Source organism: Stegodyphus dumicola, chromosome 2, assembly GCF_044657685.1.
Source record: "Stegodyphus dumicola isolate Sdum_Otavi_A_Nest chromosome 2, ASM4465768v1".
Classification (NCBI taxonomy): domain Eukaryota; kingdom Metazoa; phylum Arthropoda; class Arachnida; order Araneae; family Eresidae; genus Stegodyphus; species Stegodyphus dumicola.
This window is the reverse complement of record NC_140769.1, coordinates 8,904,089-8,923,000: the sequence shown is the minus strand read 5'-3', so window position 1 is coordinate 8,923,000 and position 18,912 is coordinate 8,904,089. Positions and strand designations below refer to the sequence as shown.

At 32.7% G+C, this 18,912-nt stretch overlaps 1 protein-coding gene across 1 annotated transcript in view; it reads right to left on the bottom strand.

Annotated features, from left to right (window-relative positions):
* Positions 1-11,823: 11,823 nt before the first annotated feature.
* The window catches only part of LOC118200366 (regulating synaptic membrane exocytosis protein 2-like), a 472,906-nt gene continuing 465,817 nt past the window's right edge, over positions 11,824-18,912 (bottom strand). Inside the window, 2 exon segments of the mRNA XM_085809579.1 lie at positions 11,824-11,964; positions 16,945-17,084. Coding sequence (XP_085665705.1) covers positions 11,824-11,964; positions 16,945-17,084 — 281 coding nt within the window.

Sequence of the window (18,912 nt, the reverse complement as noted above, 5' to 3'; positions counted from 1 at the left end):
GCATAACTGGAAATATTGACATGAATTCCAAGTAATAATACAACTTAACTTCAATAACTTCGGTAACTTAAATGAACTTTTAACACATTTTAGTATGAGTTAATTAAACAAAGAAAAATTCCAGTGCAAGTATTTAAACAGAAATGGTTCACAAATTTCAGATAAAATAAGAACGGAATGAACCTAATTGATAATAACGGAAAAGCATGCAAAGGACCATGAAAAGATGTATTCTTTGAGGACATTCTAAGGCTCTAATTAGCACATGGGCTGAATTTTTCCTTTTCAGATTAAACAAACATTCAAGAGAATACCTATATATCTACAGATATTATTTACACTAGTTGGTAATGTAATTTAATAGAACAGTCGTAGACATATGGGAGAGGTATGCAATATCCATGAAAAACTTCCTCCCAAGCCAAAGAGCAATAGTGAAATGTAACATGTAAAAAAGGGACAAAAATGCTAGATTTCCAACAAAATTAGTATCTAAGTATGAAAAACATGAACAAGAAATGAATATTTTTTCTGAAAATGTCCCGAATGTGTTAAGAAATTTAACCAGTTTCAGGAATAGGGCATGAAAAATAATGAAGTATTTTTAATCTTCTTTTTCTCTATAATGCATTTACTTATATTAAATATTCTGTTCGAAGATTGTATTCTACACTTAGAAGGAATTTGATAAATCAGAGTGATTTCGTTTTCTGAAGATTGAGGTTCAGAAATATTACAACTCAAAAGCAAAAACGTTAGAACGATAACGAAGTATACCGTAACCAATAAAAAAATGTTTTTCTTTCTAAGAAAAATAAAGTGAAACATTTTCGACCTAAAAAAAATCCAAATGAATTTTTTCCATTACATTTTCAATGAAATTTGAGTCATTGCCAGATAGTTAAATGTTTGTTATTTTTCTCGCACCCGAATGCATTTTGTGTCTTACATACGCGCATTATATATGATTTAATAGAAATTACAAACTAGAAGTTAAGTGAATGTTTTATGAAATACTGTACATTTCATTTCGGAAAGTTACCATGAGTATCTTCATTTTGAACCCTTTAACGTTTCTTTTCCTACATCCAAAGTAAATTTTGAGTATAAAATTTTCAGTTTTGACGGAAGTTATTTGCGGATGGGCTGTAATGTGTTCGTGTTTTCCTAAACGGTTTTTTTGAACACTTTGTCTATTACCATTTTTTACATTACTGCCGCTTGCAAATCACTAAATTTTCAAATATTTTCCTATTTATCGTTTACAATGCCTCATAAAGTCTTGGGAACAAATTTTTACTAAATAGTTATATTATTTGATTTAATAATTTTATTACATGTTTGGAAGATTTAACTTCAACAACACTACCACGCTGAATTAGAAATTAAAAAAAGAAATGGAATTTTTATCTTAGTATTCTACAGATAGATTAATTTCTTTGACATTGACGTATTCGTATGTAGATAAGAGATACTTTTAACCCCAGCTCATACAGGCTTGGAATATTTTCTCTAAGCCACCACGATAACTGACTTGCATTGTCATAGATTTTCTCGTGAAGCCTATTTCTTCCTTAAAAGAAGTTTATATATTAATTTCATTAGAAACATGCCCAAGAAAATACCTCATCTTCATAATATGAGCGCTTTGATTTAAATTATTATTAAAATAAGAATCATTGTTTTGTAAATATGTTTCTCTATGACTCAAAAGTTTCTTCTTTATCATATTCGAAATGAATAATTAACCGTACATAACTAATATATTGTATTCATTAACAAATTTATACTTTCTGACTTCATTCTACTGAAACGAAAATAAATAAATACATGTTATAATTTTTGATTAATTTTCGTACCACTGTATTTATCTTCAAAAATTTATCTTTAAAAATTTATCTTTAAAAATTTGTTTCCTAGTCCAATGCTAATACATTACTAATTTTCGCTCTTTCAATGCATTTCCTATGTGACAAACGTTTAGAAACTTTTTTTACTTAACACATCGTATTGCATTGCTGAACTGGGGCCAAGTTTTCATTTTTATTACACATCGTACGAATATTTAAAAAAAAAGGCATATAGTTACCTTCTGTTAGCACAATTTTAACTAGCATTCCAAGCCTTCTTTAGTAGCCTTCTTCTTCTTCTTTAGTTATTACCGAACCTTCTTTAGTAAAATCTCAAGGGTTAAACTGAACGTTTCATTAATAATTTTGAAGATTCTGGATATATTATACTCAAATGTTCATAACCGATTGGCAAAATAATTTATATATGCATTTCGTTGTGCTCTTGGTTACCTTTTAAATCGTTTTTCATCTATCTATAACACTTGATTTCTGGAGAAGTATCGAAATGATTATTTACTTTCCGCTTTTTCCAACGAATTTCGTAAACACGTACGTTCAGTACAGAAAATTTTCTTAACTTACCAGTATTATTACCAAAATAGAAAACATGCAAAATTATCCTAAAAATTTATATATTTGCTTCTTTACAAACATGTACACTAATACCCACATTTAATTACTTAATGTGTATTTTCCTATATCAGAACGAAAATTTCGAACGAAAATTTTGAAATAATGCCATGTTCCATAAAATTTATGTATTTGTGATGTCATTTTCTTTTCGCAAACGTTTTGAGAATGTGCTCTAGATAGTCTTTTAGACACTTTTTAACTGTTTTCTCTTTGCTATTGGAAACTATTTTATCTTTGCTGTTGCTATATGAAAATGAATTCCAGATACCTTTTCTTGGTTCATCTTCAGCTTATGTGTTATTTAAATACTTAAAAATATATTTGTAGATCGTTTATGTTGACACTTGTGATAGATTTCCTGGATGTTATTTGGAAAATGTATTTATTTTATTCACGTGAATGAAACTGATGTTTTCTTAAAATTTTATTATTCAGAGTATTAATCAATTAAGACAGAATGCCGGATTCATTCTCATTACTCAATATTCATATGAACTTCGGTATTCCAAATCTCTCACGTAACTGTAAATTTTCCTATCAGTAATAGGAAGACGAATGGAATAAATGCAGGTTATGCAGACATAAGATAAAAATTTTAAAGTAAAATGAAGTCTTCAGATCTAGGAAATTCAGTAAAATGTGCAAATATTAATCATAATCGAAGCTTATTTTTGGAATTACATAGCATATATAATGTAAATTTACTAAAAAGAGATATAATGAAGATCAAGTACTTTGCAAAATCTAGACGGTAATTATACAAAATTACTTATATGGACGTTTCCATAAAAAGTGGTTTTAGCGAAGGAAACATACCAGCAGTCTCCTAAAACTCTAAGTGAGCCTTTGATCTTCACTCTTACAAAAGTTTTTAGTAGAATTGTAAAGTCTACGTAAGAGCGAAGATCAAGGGCTCACTTAGAGTTCGTTCATCATGGGGGGGGGGTGCGAAGGTTTGAGCAAATTGGAACAGAACTGGCATATAAACAATTCATCAGCCTCATGCTTGTTTCCGCTTCACAAAGAGAATGGACGCGGTCAAATAATAGGATTCAAGAGATAAAAGCACGGTTTTGTGTTATCGTCTACGTTTCTCATGCCATAGATGTAGGGTTCAAGTCCCAGCCGTGGGGTTATTTTTAAAACTCGTGCAAATACATGAACGTTTTCATTAAATACTACTATATTAAGTCAAATAGTATAATCAATTAAAAATAATGGTTAGTAACTTGGCCAGGATCCACGAGAACGAATCAGAAAGCGCTATGGATGAGACTACTAGCGGCCATTGCTTGAACTAAACAGAATGTTCTAAAAATTCTGACATGTATCTACATGTTGTAATCACATTTGGATTTGCGTTAATAGATGAGCGCGAACATGAAATCAGATTACAACACAAACAAGATCAAAAATGTGGCTGACGTAGCAATAGCAGGATAATCCGAGGTGACAATGCGTGATGACGTCACAAACAGGATACAACGCGTCCGTAGTTGGTGACGCAGCAACCCCGCATGCTCCTCCGTAAATTCACTCCCCCCCCCGTGAGCGCCTCAGGAGGCTTCGTGTCCCGAGCACCTAAGCGCCTCATAGCTTGAAAGTAACATTTTCTATCTACTCTTGGCATAAGTTGTAAGTTCTAATTCCCCCAGTAACAAAGATATATTCCATTACAAATTTCAGCTCCAGTTAGAATTAAATCCTACCTGTAACTCTGCAACACGCTCAATCAAGAATTGAAATTCAGTAACTAATACAAGAGAACTCTAAAGCTCATAATGACTACCTTTAAACCACTTTAACAGCCTACGCTAAGAGTCTGAAATAAGATTAATATCTTTTTACTACATTTCAAAATTTCCAACAAAACCAATTCTACCTTTTCATAAACATTCTCATAATTCACAGTTCACAACGCCTGTAAAACACTAAACTCACAATTTCTACTGTTCACCCGCCCACCAGCGGACGAGCGGTAAAGCCGCTGAACACTGGTAGTTCGGTCCGAGGTTCGAATCCCGCGAACGGGCTTGCTGAATGGGCGTTTACGTGGTTTTCCCCATGTGTAACGCGTATACAAGACAGTTTCTCTTAGAAAGTCCTCCACGAAGGCATCCCTCCCTTTAGGCAGATAGCCTTCGTGTGCTTTGCCATAATTGAATAACCCTAACCCTAACCCCTATCTACTGTTCACCCATTTTTCTCAGACTCTTCATAAAATTCACACAACTTTTATGATAAGTAGAAATTCAATTACTCATAAAAGCTAAACAAGAATCTTTATTCCAGCTGAGAAACTAACTTCTAAAAATAAATTTAGCCAATTTCTAAGCAAACTGTCACTGGTCTCGCGCATCTTTATAAAATCTAACCAATATTAACTTTATCAAAAAAAATTTCAGATAAAAAAATTAATTCAATTCCACTAGGCACAAATTACATAAAACCTAATACTTGTTATATATCACTTAAGAAGTTACAATCATTACTTCTTCAACAAACTAAAATTGTTGTGGCATTAAAACAATTCATTAAAAATTGGAATGGCCAAACTAATTAGTTATTTGAATATGCTGATATTTTTGTATTTCTAAAACCAACGGGTCTCACATAAGGCAAGAATATTTACCACATATTTTCGTCGTAGAGCAGATTTGAGAAAAAAAGCTTATTCTATCTTTTAAAGCAGCAACGTGTAAGAATTGTAAGAATTGGTGGTTCCCCTTCAGCCCACCTGGACACGAAAGTCCCCACAGATCAAAAGAAGAGAGGCCCCGTTTCTCCACAAACAAGGGCAGCCAGTAACCCAGCCACCCCCCCCCCAAACAACACACAAAAATACTAAATTAAAAAAAAATAAGTAAGCACATCTGACACAAAATTAAACAACAAAGGAAAAAAAAAAAAAAAAACACAAGCACGAATTTACAACATAGAAAACCACAGATATCTAAAACCCATTTATAAATACAGAATTCAGTTTTAACAGAAGATTCCTACAAGCGTCCTATTTTCATTGATAAACTTCATTAGAGCAATGGTATATGATTTAAAAACTTTAAAATTAATTACACTAAAATCAGTAATGAATAGAAACCTACCGTGTTGAAATAGAACGGAAACCTACCATGCCCAGTTAAAACTTAATTAACGACAATATTATTCACACATTTCATTTTATTAGTGATAGGGAACCACTGTATTTTCCATTTGTTAATTTAAAACTCTTTCATTCTTCGAATAGCAATTTTCTTCGAACCTGTTACTTTAATATCGATTGCACTGACATTTGAGACCGCCTGCTTGGCCAGGCTGTCGGCCCTCTGATTACCAATAGAGCCTATATGGGCTTTAACCCAATGATCAGCAACAATGTTTCGAATCTTCTGTTTTCAGAAAAACATCTATTTATTCGCATCCATTGCTTTTAATGCATTGCATATTTGTATCAATTGCATGCGTCCATTATCCGATAAACCCTAGGAATTCTTCCGGCAAATTTTTTAATCAAAAAATCAAATACCAACTGAGAAGTGCTCCAATATAGGATATATTAACACCAGCTGTGGTCAGTATTCGCAGTAACATCAACTGCGGGTTCCAACTAACTAAGTGATGCGAATTACCATAAAACTGAAGTGCTCCGTTTGTTCGGTGAGTTATCACCATCAGAATAGCTAACCGTCAAACAAACGACGACATAATTAAAATCATTTAAGTTTATTTTACCTCAGCCCTCGTTAAGTGTTTAAATTAAAATATACACATAAAATACCAAAAATACCAGCCAACCTGAAGCTGGTTTCAACTTAAAGCTCCTTTTTCGGAATAATAAATACAAATTCAACACATTTAATCTAATCTAAGCAAAGAATACAATATTCTATGGATTGCAACAGAACACACACTCAGCAAACATGTTCTAAAATAAATCTAAAATTTAAAAATAAGGCAATTTAGGAACTGCTGTATTGAATAGTAGTTATAAATATGTTGTGATCTCGCCTGTTTTTTTTTTTTTTCATAATAAGCATTTAGTTTAGTCTTGTTATATACATTTACTTGGTTTTATTTGATTATATATATTTATTCACTTTTATTACCAATTTCCTTGTATTATTTGAACATGCAAAGCAAACAAGATCTATCCGCCTAAGGAAAGGAATCCATGGAGGACTTTCTAAGCAAAACTGACTCATATTCACACATGGGAAACACATGGGAAAATCACAAAACCCAGCCATGCAGCCAGTTCATTTGTTTGGGTAATTGGAACTAGCAGTAATCAGCAGTCTTAACCAGAAGACCACTAGTGGGGTTTGACAGATTTGAAAAACTAAGAAACAGTACCCAATAAATATAATATTAACAAACGAATCAGGTTTGTAAAAAACATAAGATGCTTTTATCTAACGCAACTAAATCTCAAAATAAAAACATTATTACACTGATAAACTGAGCCGTAATATTATTGATAAATTCAAATACTAAATGGAGCCTACGTTATTTCTACGTATAGAAAAATTTTAACATAGTATTTCGTTGCGAATGCATGTCCGCAAAATCCTTTTTACATATATTCTTATTTTAAATTCATCGGATATTTGATATTTTGACTGTTGCCTCAAAATAAACAATTAGATAAAAATTTAATATAATAAAAAATGTAATTTTGGATCAAAATGAAATTCTCTAGACATTTAACACTTTTTCTGTTGAAATTATTTGTGCACTATGTAGTATTGTATAACTACTGTATTTACAATTTAATAATTCATAATTCATTTGATTAAGGAAAACCCGGTCATGTGGAAAGTTATTAATACTATACAAAAATACCACACTACCTTATAATTTTTGTTTCCGAAAAGCAGCGACTGACAATGAAATATTTAGAACGAGGAGTAGATAAAAAGCAGGGAGTGTGTTTCTTTCCGAAGATCAGATTTTAGGAAGACGGCAAATTTATGCACACGTCATAATTTTATTCTCGCACGATAATGGTATTTACATTAACTTAGTCATTTTTATTACTTGTAATAAATCACATTTTGCGACTGTATTTACAACTTAACGAAATAAAGCTACAAATACAGTAAAACCATTACTTTTTAATACCACACTGCATTCTAAAATATTAAATAAATGTAGAGCAATAAAATGATTATGGGTATTTTGTTTGCCTCTGCTTATATTCCGGGATCTTTTTTTTCTTTTGTGCTCCCTCAAATTTTAGGTGCGACTTATATTCTGGCTAATTAGGTGTATCAAATATACACTTAATATTTTACTTTGAAAACTAAAAAGTACATTTATAAACATAAAAATGCACATTTCATGTATTAGTTACTGAAATATTTAAAAAACTATCAAATTTAATTTCTAAAGCACGTTAAACAGTTAATAACTGCTTACCAGCTTCAAAAAAATTCACGCCTGTCTTAGTTGAAGTACAGATTCAATCGCCCTGCGTTGACAATACAATTTTCGCGTTGTTGTTTCGATGGATTTTAGAACGTAGCTGATCTAGAACAGTACCAAGGTTTATTTTAAATTAAGTTATTATTGGATTATTATTAGATGTTTCTATTTGGATATTTAACAATTGCATGTCTACGATTTGCGCAATCTAGAAGCAACTGAATACATTAAAGTTATCCCCAAAACGAAACCTCTCATCGCATTTCGGCGCTATTTGATTAAACACCAGAAAACAGCGTCCTTTTATAAATGCGTTTTCACCTTCTAACTTTCACAGCCGTTTTAAATTTCTTTTGAATATTTTATTGATGCATACATCTAAAATTTCCCTAATCCGCCTGGAATAACTTCCATTTCTGTGTAACCCTTTTCAGCAATTTCTTTATATCAGTCGTTAGACGGTATTTGAACATGTCCCTAAAAGACATTCTGGATTCAGAATTCTAGGACTTTCTGGATTTAAGGTAACAGGACGCTTTTGTTAAGCATTTGTTATCCACGCATTCTTTCTCATGAATGCGAATGAAAATACCATTTGGGAAATTACATTTCGGCATCGTCTTAAAAAAAAAAGGATTTTCAGCTGCCCATCAAACAGGAAAGCACTACAGTGAGATAAGAATTTTCATGACCTCTTGTTTTCCTGTGAACCGTTTTTGTTACTTTCACAGCGATTGTTTAATTTCCTATCATATCAAATATTACTGGAGATTTATTCATATTTCCAACATGTGGGAGTAAATTTTTTCTTTCTTTTCTAGGTAAATAACATACTTCTAGAAACTTATCCATTTGGTGTCCGAATCTTCGGGAAGCCTATGCAAAACTTTTGTTTTTTGTCATAACTTTGATTCTGCACCATAAATCGACTACAACAACTAAAAGTTGCTTTAAAATTTTCACTTTATAAGGTATCTTTCTTCTTCTTCTCTGCATGCCTTCGTGGTGTAACGGTAGCACATCGGCGGGTAGAGAGGTCCAGGTTCGAGGGCACTGCTCAATGTTTCATGTCTCTTGCGTCAAAAATATCTAATGCTTCTACAGCGGCGCCCAAACTAAAAGGTAGTGGATGATGATTCTTCACCACCAGAATTTAGCGAATGGGTCGCCTAATTCCCAGTCGCCCTTTAAAAGGGGGAGAATGAAAGGCATTTTCTCCTTCCTTTCTGCATGCCTTCGTGGTGTCACGGTAGCACACTCGGCGCGTATTAGAAGGGTCCAGGCTCGAGTCCCGGGGAGGACATTGCTCATTTTTCACATTTCCTGCTTCAAAAATCCTAATGACTCTATAACTTTCATTTGCATTCTTTTCGCCCCTTACAAAGAAAATTAACATACGCTGATCCTTGCTATAAATAATCCATTCTGGAGATTTTCTAAGACCCTGTTCGCAGTACTTTCTTCTAGGATATCATTTTCTTCTTTCATCCTCTTACTTTCTTTAAGCAAAGCACATTCATTCTTTGGCATATTAACTATTGTGATTTCAGTTTCTCCGAATCACGTATGGACAGCACCATATACACATGTTGCAACACAACTTCCATTTCTTTTTGAAAATTGAACGACTTTACCTTTGAAACAAAAGCAAATGTGATTTACTAAATCCTTCGGTGTTCATTGCACACTCATGGCTTCAAATGACTGGAGAAAGAGAAAACATCTGACTGTTAATTCTGAAAATTCATTCGCGTCGAAAGTGCAATATTGCCTCAAACTGTGGCCCACTTTTATCGAAAATCTAGAATAACATTATTGTACACGGCTGCATTGAATACAACCCGCACGGTTTGTAGAATCATTTACTCCCTCAAGTATTTTCCCCGAGCACATATTGCTTCACTTATTATTTGCCAGTTTAATACACCATTGTTCGAAAGTCTGCGGAAAACCTTCGAATGAATGACTTCAGATATAAGAGCATCGCCTATGTACATTGCTGGTTTATTCGTTAAGAACTGGGTGCGCGTTACTTGAAGGATGTAGCTAAAAATTAAAATACGTAGTTTGCAATTATAGGTGCGCTTTATAAGCCGGAATATATGGTAAATTGTGTTCTACGCTATATTATATGCTGTTCTTTAAAATAAAATATATATTGCTACAGATTTTATACTGTGCAATATTATTCTACTACTTCTAAGGTATAGTAGAAATAAATATCATTCTTTCATTTTTCAACAAAGCGATGAAATGAGGGTAATATGATTAACGCGAAACTAATGATAATAGGGTGAATGATAGAAAAAGAACGAAGCAAATCTAGTGGAGAAGTATGTGTGCCCAACGAAAAGTGTATCAAATAATTTCTGACCATTGACAGTACCGATTCTTCAGCCGGTATATTTATAGCCATTAAGCAATGTGCAAATTAAGAAGCATGCAAATATTATGCATGATACGTAGTAAGAATTTGCAGTAAGCATTTTTATCTCCTCTGTTTGGTTACTGGTTTGGCTTATAACGGACACGCATGTATTCATGATCTGATTACTGAAGGTAACAATAGTTCACTAGTACGCATGTTTGAGCTCTTGTGTGTCACAGTACTGTGCGTCATCATCACTTCATACGCATTTTGGAACTTATTTTTTATGTAAAGGACACAGCAAACCCCAGAGTCAAAATCAAGTTTATTAATTACAGGATCATAGAGTTACTTTACACTACAAAACCGATTTTTAGCTAACTACTTTAGCAAGGCAGATTTTTAGCTACCGTTAGCTAACAGAAAAATCTATAAATAAAACTCTGTTCCTTGAAATGTTAGTGTGTACATGTTTAATAAGCTCCTGAAACTGTGTAATGAATTTAAATTAAGAAATAATGAGAAATTATTTTCAGGAAAGATGACAATGATTCTAAATATATACGAAGTTACACAGCAAAACAATCCCTGAACTTTCCTTCTCTTTAAAAACATTCAGAACATTATTTTTTGGAAAAGGAAAATGAACTTCCGTACAATAATCAGAACGAAAGAATAGTTGCAAAACATGGAATTTCGCAGTCGTCTTTAAACCCTGAAATACGTCTGAGGTTTGGGATAGTCTACAATAAGTCGCAAGTTGCCTATCTTCTGGAATTTGTTGTACTAAGCTGGCAAATACATCTCGCTTTAACGTGGTATTTTCCGGCGTTTTATTCGGCGCTATCTTGTATTTTAGAACAATTGCTGTTAAAGACATTTGCTACTCGGGCAGAGTAAACAACTCCTATGTTAAGTGTTGGTCAGAGTCACGTCTTCTGTTGGATACTTCCAAGTCACTTTCATTAGTAATATTTGAAACGCTACAAGCGGATTAAAAGTCATTTGCCTAATCGTATAGCATACTTATTGGTCTTTAAAAAAGTCAACTACATTTTTCTAAGCAAGGATCTTCATATGTACCCATAAGAGGTAATCGAAGCTTTGTAAATCCGGCGGTCCCGGTCGCAAATGGACTGTTCCATCACAACAAATCCATCGCTTCAAAATATTGCGTACCAGCAACTGCCTTTATCAATGTCTTAAAGTGTTGGCGTCCCACTATGCTGAAATGAAATGGAACGCAATAGAACCATCTTGAAAGAGTTTTGGTAAAATCTTTTCCAGAGGAATATACAATGATATGTGCCATCGAGTTGCATCATATAAGGGAATCAGGAAGTCGTTCATAATAATCAGCCCACATATTCACAGATAATTATTCTTGGAATACACGTAGATGTGTATTGTATGGAAATAAAGAATGTTCTTCTTTAACTTTCACGGAGAAATATCTGAGGATATTTCCTTTCACCTCAAACTATCTAGAGAGAGGAACAGCGGCGTTAGTTTGTAGGTCAAGTTAGTTGACTAGTTAGTTTTAAGTCAGTTGACCAGTGAGAAATGATGGAACAACTTGTACGAAGCAATTACGTCCTTCTCCAAGTCAATGTCGTCCAGAACAATATGTGCCACTCCCATGAATTTTGGTTGCTTCATACCATGATAATTTCCCCAAACTATAACCTATAAATGAAACAAAAATTAGAAAAGCATAAATCCTATGTATAGCTGCTCGTTTTCTGTTTAGAGGCAGAAACTTTTCTAAGCAATGACTTTTGACTCAAACATTCGGTAATAAGATAAGACAAGAAAGTTATTGTTATGATCCAACCCTTCATACATCGGGTCCCCAAAATTTTTATCCGGCTTTTAGTTTCGAAACCTTTGGTTGTAAAACATACCCAGAATTAAATGTTTAAGTGTCTCATGTATTCATGTTTTGAAATTTCTTAATTTAAAAAGGTTAGTTTTGCAAACTAAAATTACGAAATCTAACTGTTTATGCGTTTCAAACATCCTTATAAATACTTATTATAGAAGTTAAAATACAAGAAGCATGACCTCTGAACGCCAAAAACTGATTATTTTAAAGGTTGAAGAGCATATTCAGAGATCGTAAAAAGTAGAAGAGATAAATGTTTGCTTTTGTACGTAGCTAAAAATAAAACATCAGTTTAGAAAAAAGTACCTGGTCATTTATAGTGAGGGAGACGAGAATTAACACGCAAATTGTCCCAAAAAGTGTTGATTAGCATAATGTTTTCAGAAAACAGTTCTTTTTCACAAAATATTACAGTACTCGTGTTTTGGGAAATCCTGGCAGATTTTAGATTTGGCACATAGCCAACTCTTAAAATTATTTACATAAATTAAAAATTTAAAATATTTATAATTTAAGGATTCAATAACGTAATTTTATATTCTGAAAACTTACGAATTACTTGCAGGAGAATTCGTTCGGCATGGTAATTGTAACAAAGTTTTAAATCAAAAATGTTAAACGTCAGAAATCCCAAAGAATATCAATAAATTATATTTAAAGAGGAAAACCCCAAATTTTGAAACAATATCTGGGTCTATTTTTGTCATACGGAAGCCAAATTTATTATTATTCTTGTTTTTATTTTTTAACACGAGTATAAAATATTCTTGAATGTAAGTATAGTAACCGAGCAGATCTTATAAAACATTAGATTTAGTAATATTTTTAAACTGGTATTTTTACATGCCAAAATACGAATATTTGCATCATTTAAAACATTTTGCTAGTTAGAAATAACTAAATGGTTGCAAAAGTAAAGGTTGGGTAAGGGCTTTTGTGGACGCGATGTCTATAGCAAAGAATGATTTGTTATTTACATCACTAAGGTGTCAGATTCTTTTCAGGGTTATAAATTACCTTTTCTATTAAATTTGATACATGCTTGAATTTTGCTATATAAACTCTACCTACTCAAACTGCTTGTCTATTTATTAAAGAATTTTCGAGCATAATAATTTCTCTATATATCTACCTTAATTAATTATAATAACTTAACTTTTCAAACACTGCATTTTCTGACAAAGCGCCCTTAACTGAGCCGTTTTAAACAACATTTTCCTGATTGTGAATTTTAATATTTCTAGAATTCTCAGATTTCTTATTTAGCAAGCCTGTGCAGCTTTGTTTAATTTCTATCGTATTTTTAATATAATGAATTGTAATTTTAGTTTGGTTGTGATTTATACCAAATATTTAATTTTTGTTATTTTAAATATTAGTTTTTGTTATATTTCTTAAATGACTTAGCTAGAGTAAAACATGACTTCAGATACTTGTATGATATGTAATAAAAATTGAGAGCTAGACCGGTGGCTGTTAGGAGAAGGCAAATATGGCTTCAATCAGTCACGGATTTCGAGCTGTAGTACTTCTGAATCTGAATCTTCAGTACAGGAAATGACTCTAATTTATCAACTTCTGCTTATTGTGGATTACAATCGACAAAACGGAAATAGAACAAATAATGTGTTATACACAAGGGGTGTCAGAGTTTTTTCAGTGGTATAAACCACCTTTTCTATTTAAGTAAGTTTAAAAATAAGATTAAAAATATTTCCTTGTTTTTCATGCACAGTTCGTGAAAACTGGTTAAGGACTTAAATATAAGGAACTAATAATGTTAAATATCCGAAACTGAGTAAACTAAGATGAAAGATTCAGTTCATATGCAGAGTAAAGAAAATTTGCCTTAGAAAGTATTACACGAATGTGTCTTGTTGTTACTCCTTTACGTAATTTTCCGTTTTTATGAGTTAAGTATCTTTTCTCGAATTTGTGAAGTATTCTTATTTTGATATCTGTATTTTCATTTATTTAGTTGAGTTGAAAGTACATGTGTGTTTTGATGAATGTGTGGGAAATGGGGATCACTAACACGGAATGGCTTCATTCAAATTTAATCTCTTCTTCATACTTCCTTTTTTAAGAATACACACACACACATACATATACACGCTCGTTTGCTCTCTTATACGACTCGATGAGCTTTCCTTTTTTTGTTTCTTTTGTTTTCTTATATGTTGGTAAATTTTGCATTTTCTGTTTCAAAAGGGATTGAAATATTTTGTTATTTTGTTTCGGTTAAGGTTTTTATGTCATTAGTTAATCTGAATGCAATAGTTGTAGAATTATCAACAATTTAAAAGTTGTAGAATTAATTATTTTCGCACTTAGGTGGCCTATGCGACAATTTTTATCACTAGGCCGGCAGCATTTGTCAGTTTTCTGCTAACTCCAGACGTTTCCAGAGCCCGTGCTACATAATATATTGACGTATACATATTTCTTTAAAGTTTAACCTCTACTTCTGTAATTATGACTAGAATTTGTGTTTTTCTGCATCCCAAGAAGCTACAAGCGGACTTCACCACTGCAATCTATAACGTGACTATGAACATTTGCCAGCGCAAAGTTGGATTATAGTGGACACTATACTCACTTTCCATTCTGTTTTGTGATTAGGAACAGCATTATCTAAACCTATGTTTTCAATTTTACTGACTTGCTTTTCCAAACATTTCTTTAACTTTAGGCTAAGACATGGAAGTAGACTCTGATCAGGAATTTTTATTATTTGGCGCCCATGGAGGCCTTACTTTCTTGAGCCGGAGCACATCGAGTAAAATACTCGATAATCTCGTGCTAGGTGGAGTAAGGGAGTTCAGTTGTGAATTAGTTGCGAATCAGCTGTAAAGGGGCTTTCTAACTGGGGCTTATCTGAGCTAACGGAGTCAGTTCCATATGTCGACTAGCTCCGCTGTACACGCAGTTCATATTTTCAACTTGCCTCCCTATGGAAAAGAACTGGTTTTGGAGTGGGAACCAGTGGGAACGGTCCTTTAGACAGCGGTTAGCTGAACTACGAAATAGGATTTACCATGAGAATGATTTGAGGAACTTGACAGTTTATTTCGTATGCTAAGGAGGAATTGCTAAATATCCACACTCTGAGTTATTTGTCAGCTATCGTTTTTTTGTGTGCGTTGTTTGCTGGGGCTGTTTTAATAATAAATGGCCTATTTATTCTTCCTTATCTGGAGCCATTTATTTAAAGGAACATCAAGGATCCCGCAGCTCACAGCAATATGAACAGATTTCTAGCATTGAACATGGTAGATTTGCCCATCTCAAAATGTTGTGAGAAATTGTAGAAGGCATTTTATCTACTATGAAATGCTTCTTCTTGAAAATAAAAGACTTACTAAAGAGATCTACTGTGAACAATTGACGCAATTAGAACAAGCTGTTGATGAAACCCGAACTTGCACTGATTGATAGAGTGACAAAATGCTTTCTTTATAACAACGTACAGTTTCACACAGCCCAAGAAACGCTGCCAATATTAAGAAACTTTGGAAGGCACGTTATTTTTCTAGTATGTTCTCCTAAACTAGTTACGTCAGATTATTATTTTTTACAAACCTTCCAAACAACTTAATGCAAATTTTGAATTCGTAATATGATGTCCGAACACAGATTTTTGCGTTTCCTGAATAAATAAGTGTTTTTATTTCCGAGATATTGAAAATTTATGACTGAGCTGGAAACTAGTTTTAAATAATAGAATTAAATATTTTTTAGGTAAAGGGTGATTTTTGTGCCATGGATTAAAATTTAATTTAAAAGATCGCGTTACTTATAGAATAACCACTTAGCTGAAAGAGGAAACAGATTTTAAAAATAAGCCAGTCCTGGATTTTCACCCCCCCAGAAGATTTCCCTTTCAACAAAGGAAATTGTTACCTCACAATCTGAAGTCGAATTAAATTATTCAGACTTTTCTAAATGTTTCTAAGTAATATAGGTTACCTTTTTAAAATATAATTTAAATGATTTTTATATTTGTAAATTTTAGTCATATTTCTGTTATCAGAGTAAAGTAAGCACAAGTATAGGAAAAGGAATTACTGGAATTACTCAGATTTCTAATGACATTTCAAATTATATGACAATAAACTGATTTTTTGCCTTTGATTATATAAAGATCTCAATAGTTATTTAATTTTAAGATAAAACATTCTTACTTGAAGCGAAAATATAGTAAGATCAGCTGCTTTTGCTTTAATAATAAAAAAATGAAAGAGTATAAATATCAAAAGAAAGTAAAATCTAGTATTAAATACAAAAATTATGTAAAGATAATTTAATTGGATGAAATTTTTATGAGAAATCAAACTGTTCATATCAGATCTAATTCTAGATAATAGCGATTCAAATACGTTTCATTGCTCTAGCCTTGAGCTAGCTAGGAGCTCGAGCTAGCCTCGAGCTTCAGTGTTTTTACTTAACTTACTCATTCCACAATCCGAATTTTCGCAATTGACAGGGACAATCTTAGCTGTTGGAGACTGTCGACTATTTCGGTTCAACTAAATGTCTTATTAAAGTGTTAATTTAAATTGAATTTTATAATTTAATTATTAGCTACCAGAAATTACTTTATGAACGATAAATAAAATAGAACATTTATTTTGCTTTAAGTTCATTTTTATTATCTTTCCATAATTTAGGCTACCGAATAGCTGTTTATAAAGATATTCACAGCAAATTTCTGAAAGCTATTTGCTATTAATATTTGTACAGTCTTTAAAAAATTATTTTATTCGCTGGGTTATTATTACCTGCAAGTAGCAGTTTTGACAGTCATACGGGAAAACGAGCTGTTGTTGATACAGGGGATCCAAAGTCTTTCTTGCGGTTGCAGTCTTTTTCTTCGCGATAGATTTTTGACTGTCCATTAAACATATTTCTACATAGGAATCTGAAAATGAAATTCAATGTTACTTAAAAAATGACGAATAATATTAATTAGAACAAAAGCTAAAAAAGGAAGGAAAAGTATAGAAAAACATATATTGCTCCTAAGCGGTTACACGAAAACTTTTAACCATAGCGATCAAGCTTTTTATGATATAGTTTTTAATAGCACCAAATTTAAATGTTAACATTTCTGGAAGTGTGTTGCGTAAGTGAATGTTTACAGTCGTGTGCCCCTTGGTCTTGGTATCAAAACATTCGCCAAACGGTCATCATTTATCAGCAATTAAAGTTCCAATAATTTAAAACACAGCCAAAATTAAAAATACGTGACTTGAAGTGCGGGATACATTTACTACAAATCACATAGACCTAGCTCACTAAACTAAGAAGATCGAATGAGATTAAACTTAAGAAATACTGCATTGACATGTAATAAAAACAACAACAAAAATTTGATGTGGACACTTCATGACTTCATCGTACGTCCTATTAAATTACATACATTTTTGGCTGCATTTCATTTAAACTTATTTCCTTGAATATCATTAGGAATACATTTCTCATTGAATTAATTTAGTTTTCACTTCACGGCACCACACCACGAAGGCATGCCTAAAACTCGGGAGAAATACCTTATATACTCCCCTTTTTAAAGGCGACTGAGGTTTTTAGGAGACTCAATCGCCAAATCCTGGGTGAGGAGAATCATCATCCAACACTCTTTTAGTTCAGGAGCCACCGTAGAGTCATTAGTTTAATTGGAAAAGCCGGAGAGATTAAAAATATGCAACGCCTTTGCCTGGAATCGAACCACGGACCTCTCAATTACGCGCTGAGTGTGCTGACCATTACACCACGAAGGCACGCTAAGAAGGCAGGAGAAATATAATTTAAGTCGCTCTTAGTGTTAATCAGTATTTACCATCTAATTTTACGTAAAAAGTTTACGTAAGAGTTTCTACGTAAAAACAAGCAATTCGACCAACGGACAAGAAGACAGATTTTTCAGTACACAAAACTGAAAGTTTACTTTTGGTCTCCCTCTGCAAAAACCATTGAAGCCGCAGAAACTGACTTAACTTATAGCTATTTTAAAAAACTGAGTTTTAAAACTAAACAAATGGCGATTCGTTAAGCTTAACTCGCTACTTAAAGTTTTAAATCTTTGATAATTACACAACAATTGCAAACAGATCAACTAAAGGCATAAAACCCTTAATTGGAGCATAAAATCTGCACAATTCAATCACTTTTAAAGCAAAATGCACAATTTATATCAATATATCTTCCTTCCAAAACTTCAGCTTTATCCGATGGTTCAGAGAGCAAAACTTCAAGAATTCTAGTTGTTTGCTAAACAAAGATATGGGCGAAAAATCGTTTCACCATTAAATTTTAAATATTCTAAATCAAATTTGGAAAAAATCTCTTCATCACACTGTATTGCCACACACAACGTACAAAGCGTGGAAAATATGAGCTCGATAACTGATCGGAAATTAGTTTAAAATTAGATGGTAAATACTGATAAACACTAAGAGCGACTTAAATTATAAGGTATTTCTCCCGCCATTTTAGCGTGCCTTCGTGGTGTAGTGGTCAGCACACTCAGCGCGTAATTGAGAGGTCCGTGGTTCGATTCCTGGCGAAGGCGTTCGCTCATTTTTAATCTCTCCGGTTTTTCCAATTAACATAATGTCTCTACAAAATAAAAGCTTGTAAAAAAGGCAGCTATTTCCAAAGAATTTCTAGAAAGAACGTTAAATTAATTATTTTTTTATCATAATTGTTTTGAAAGAGAGTCAAGTGTTTGTTTTACAGCCTTTAAC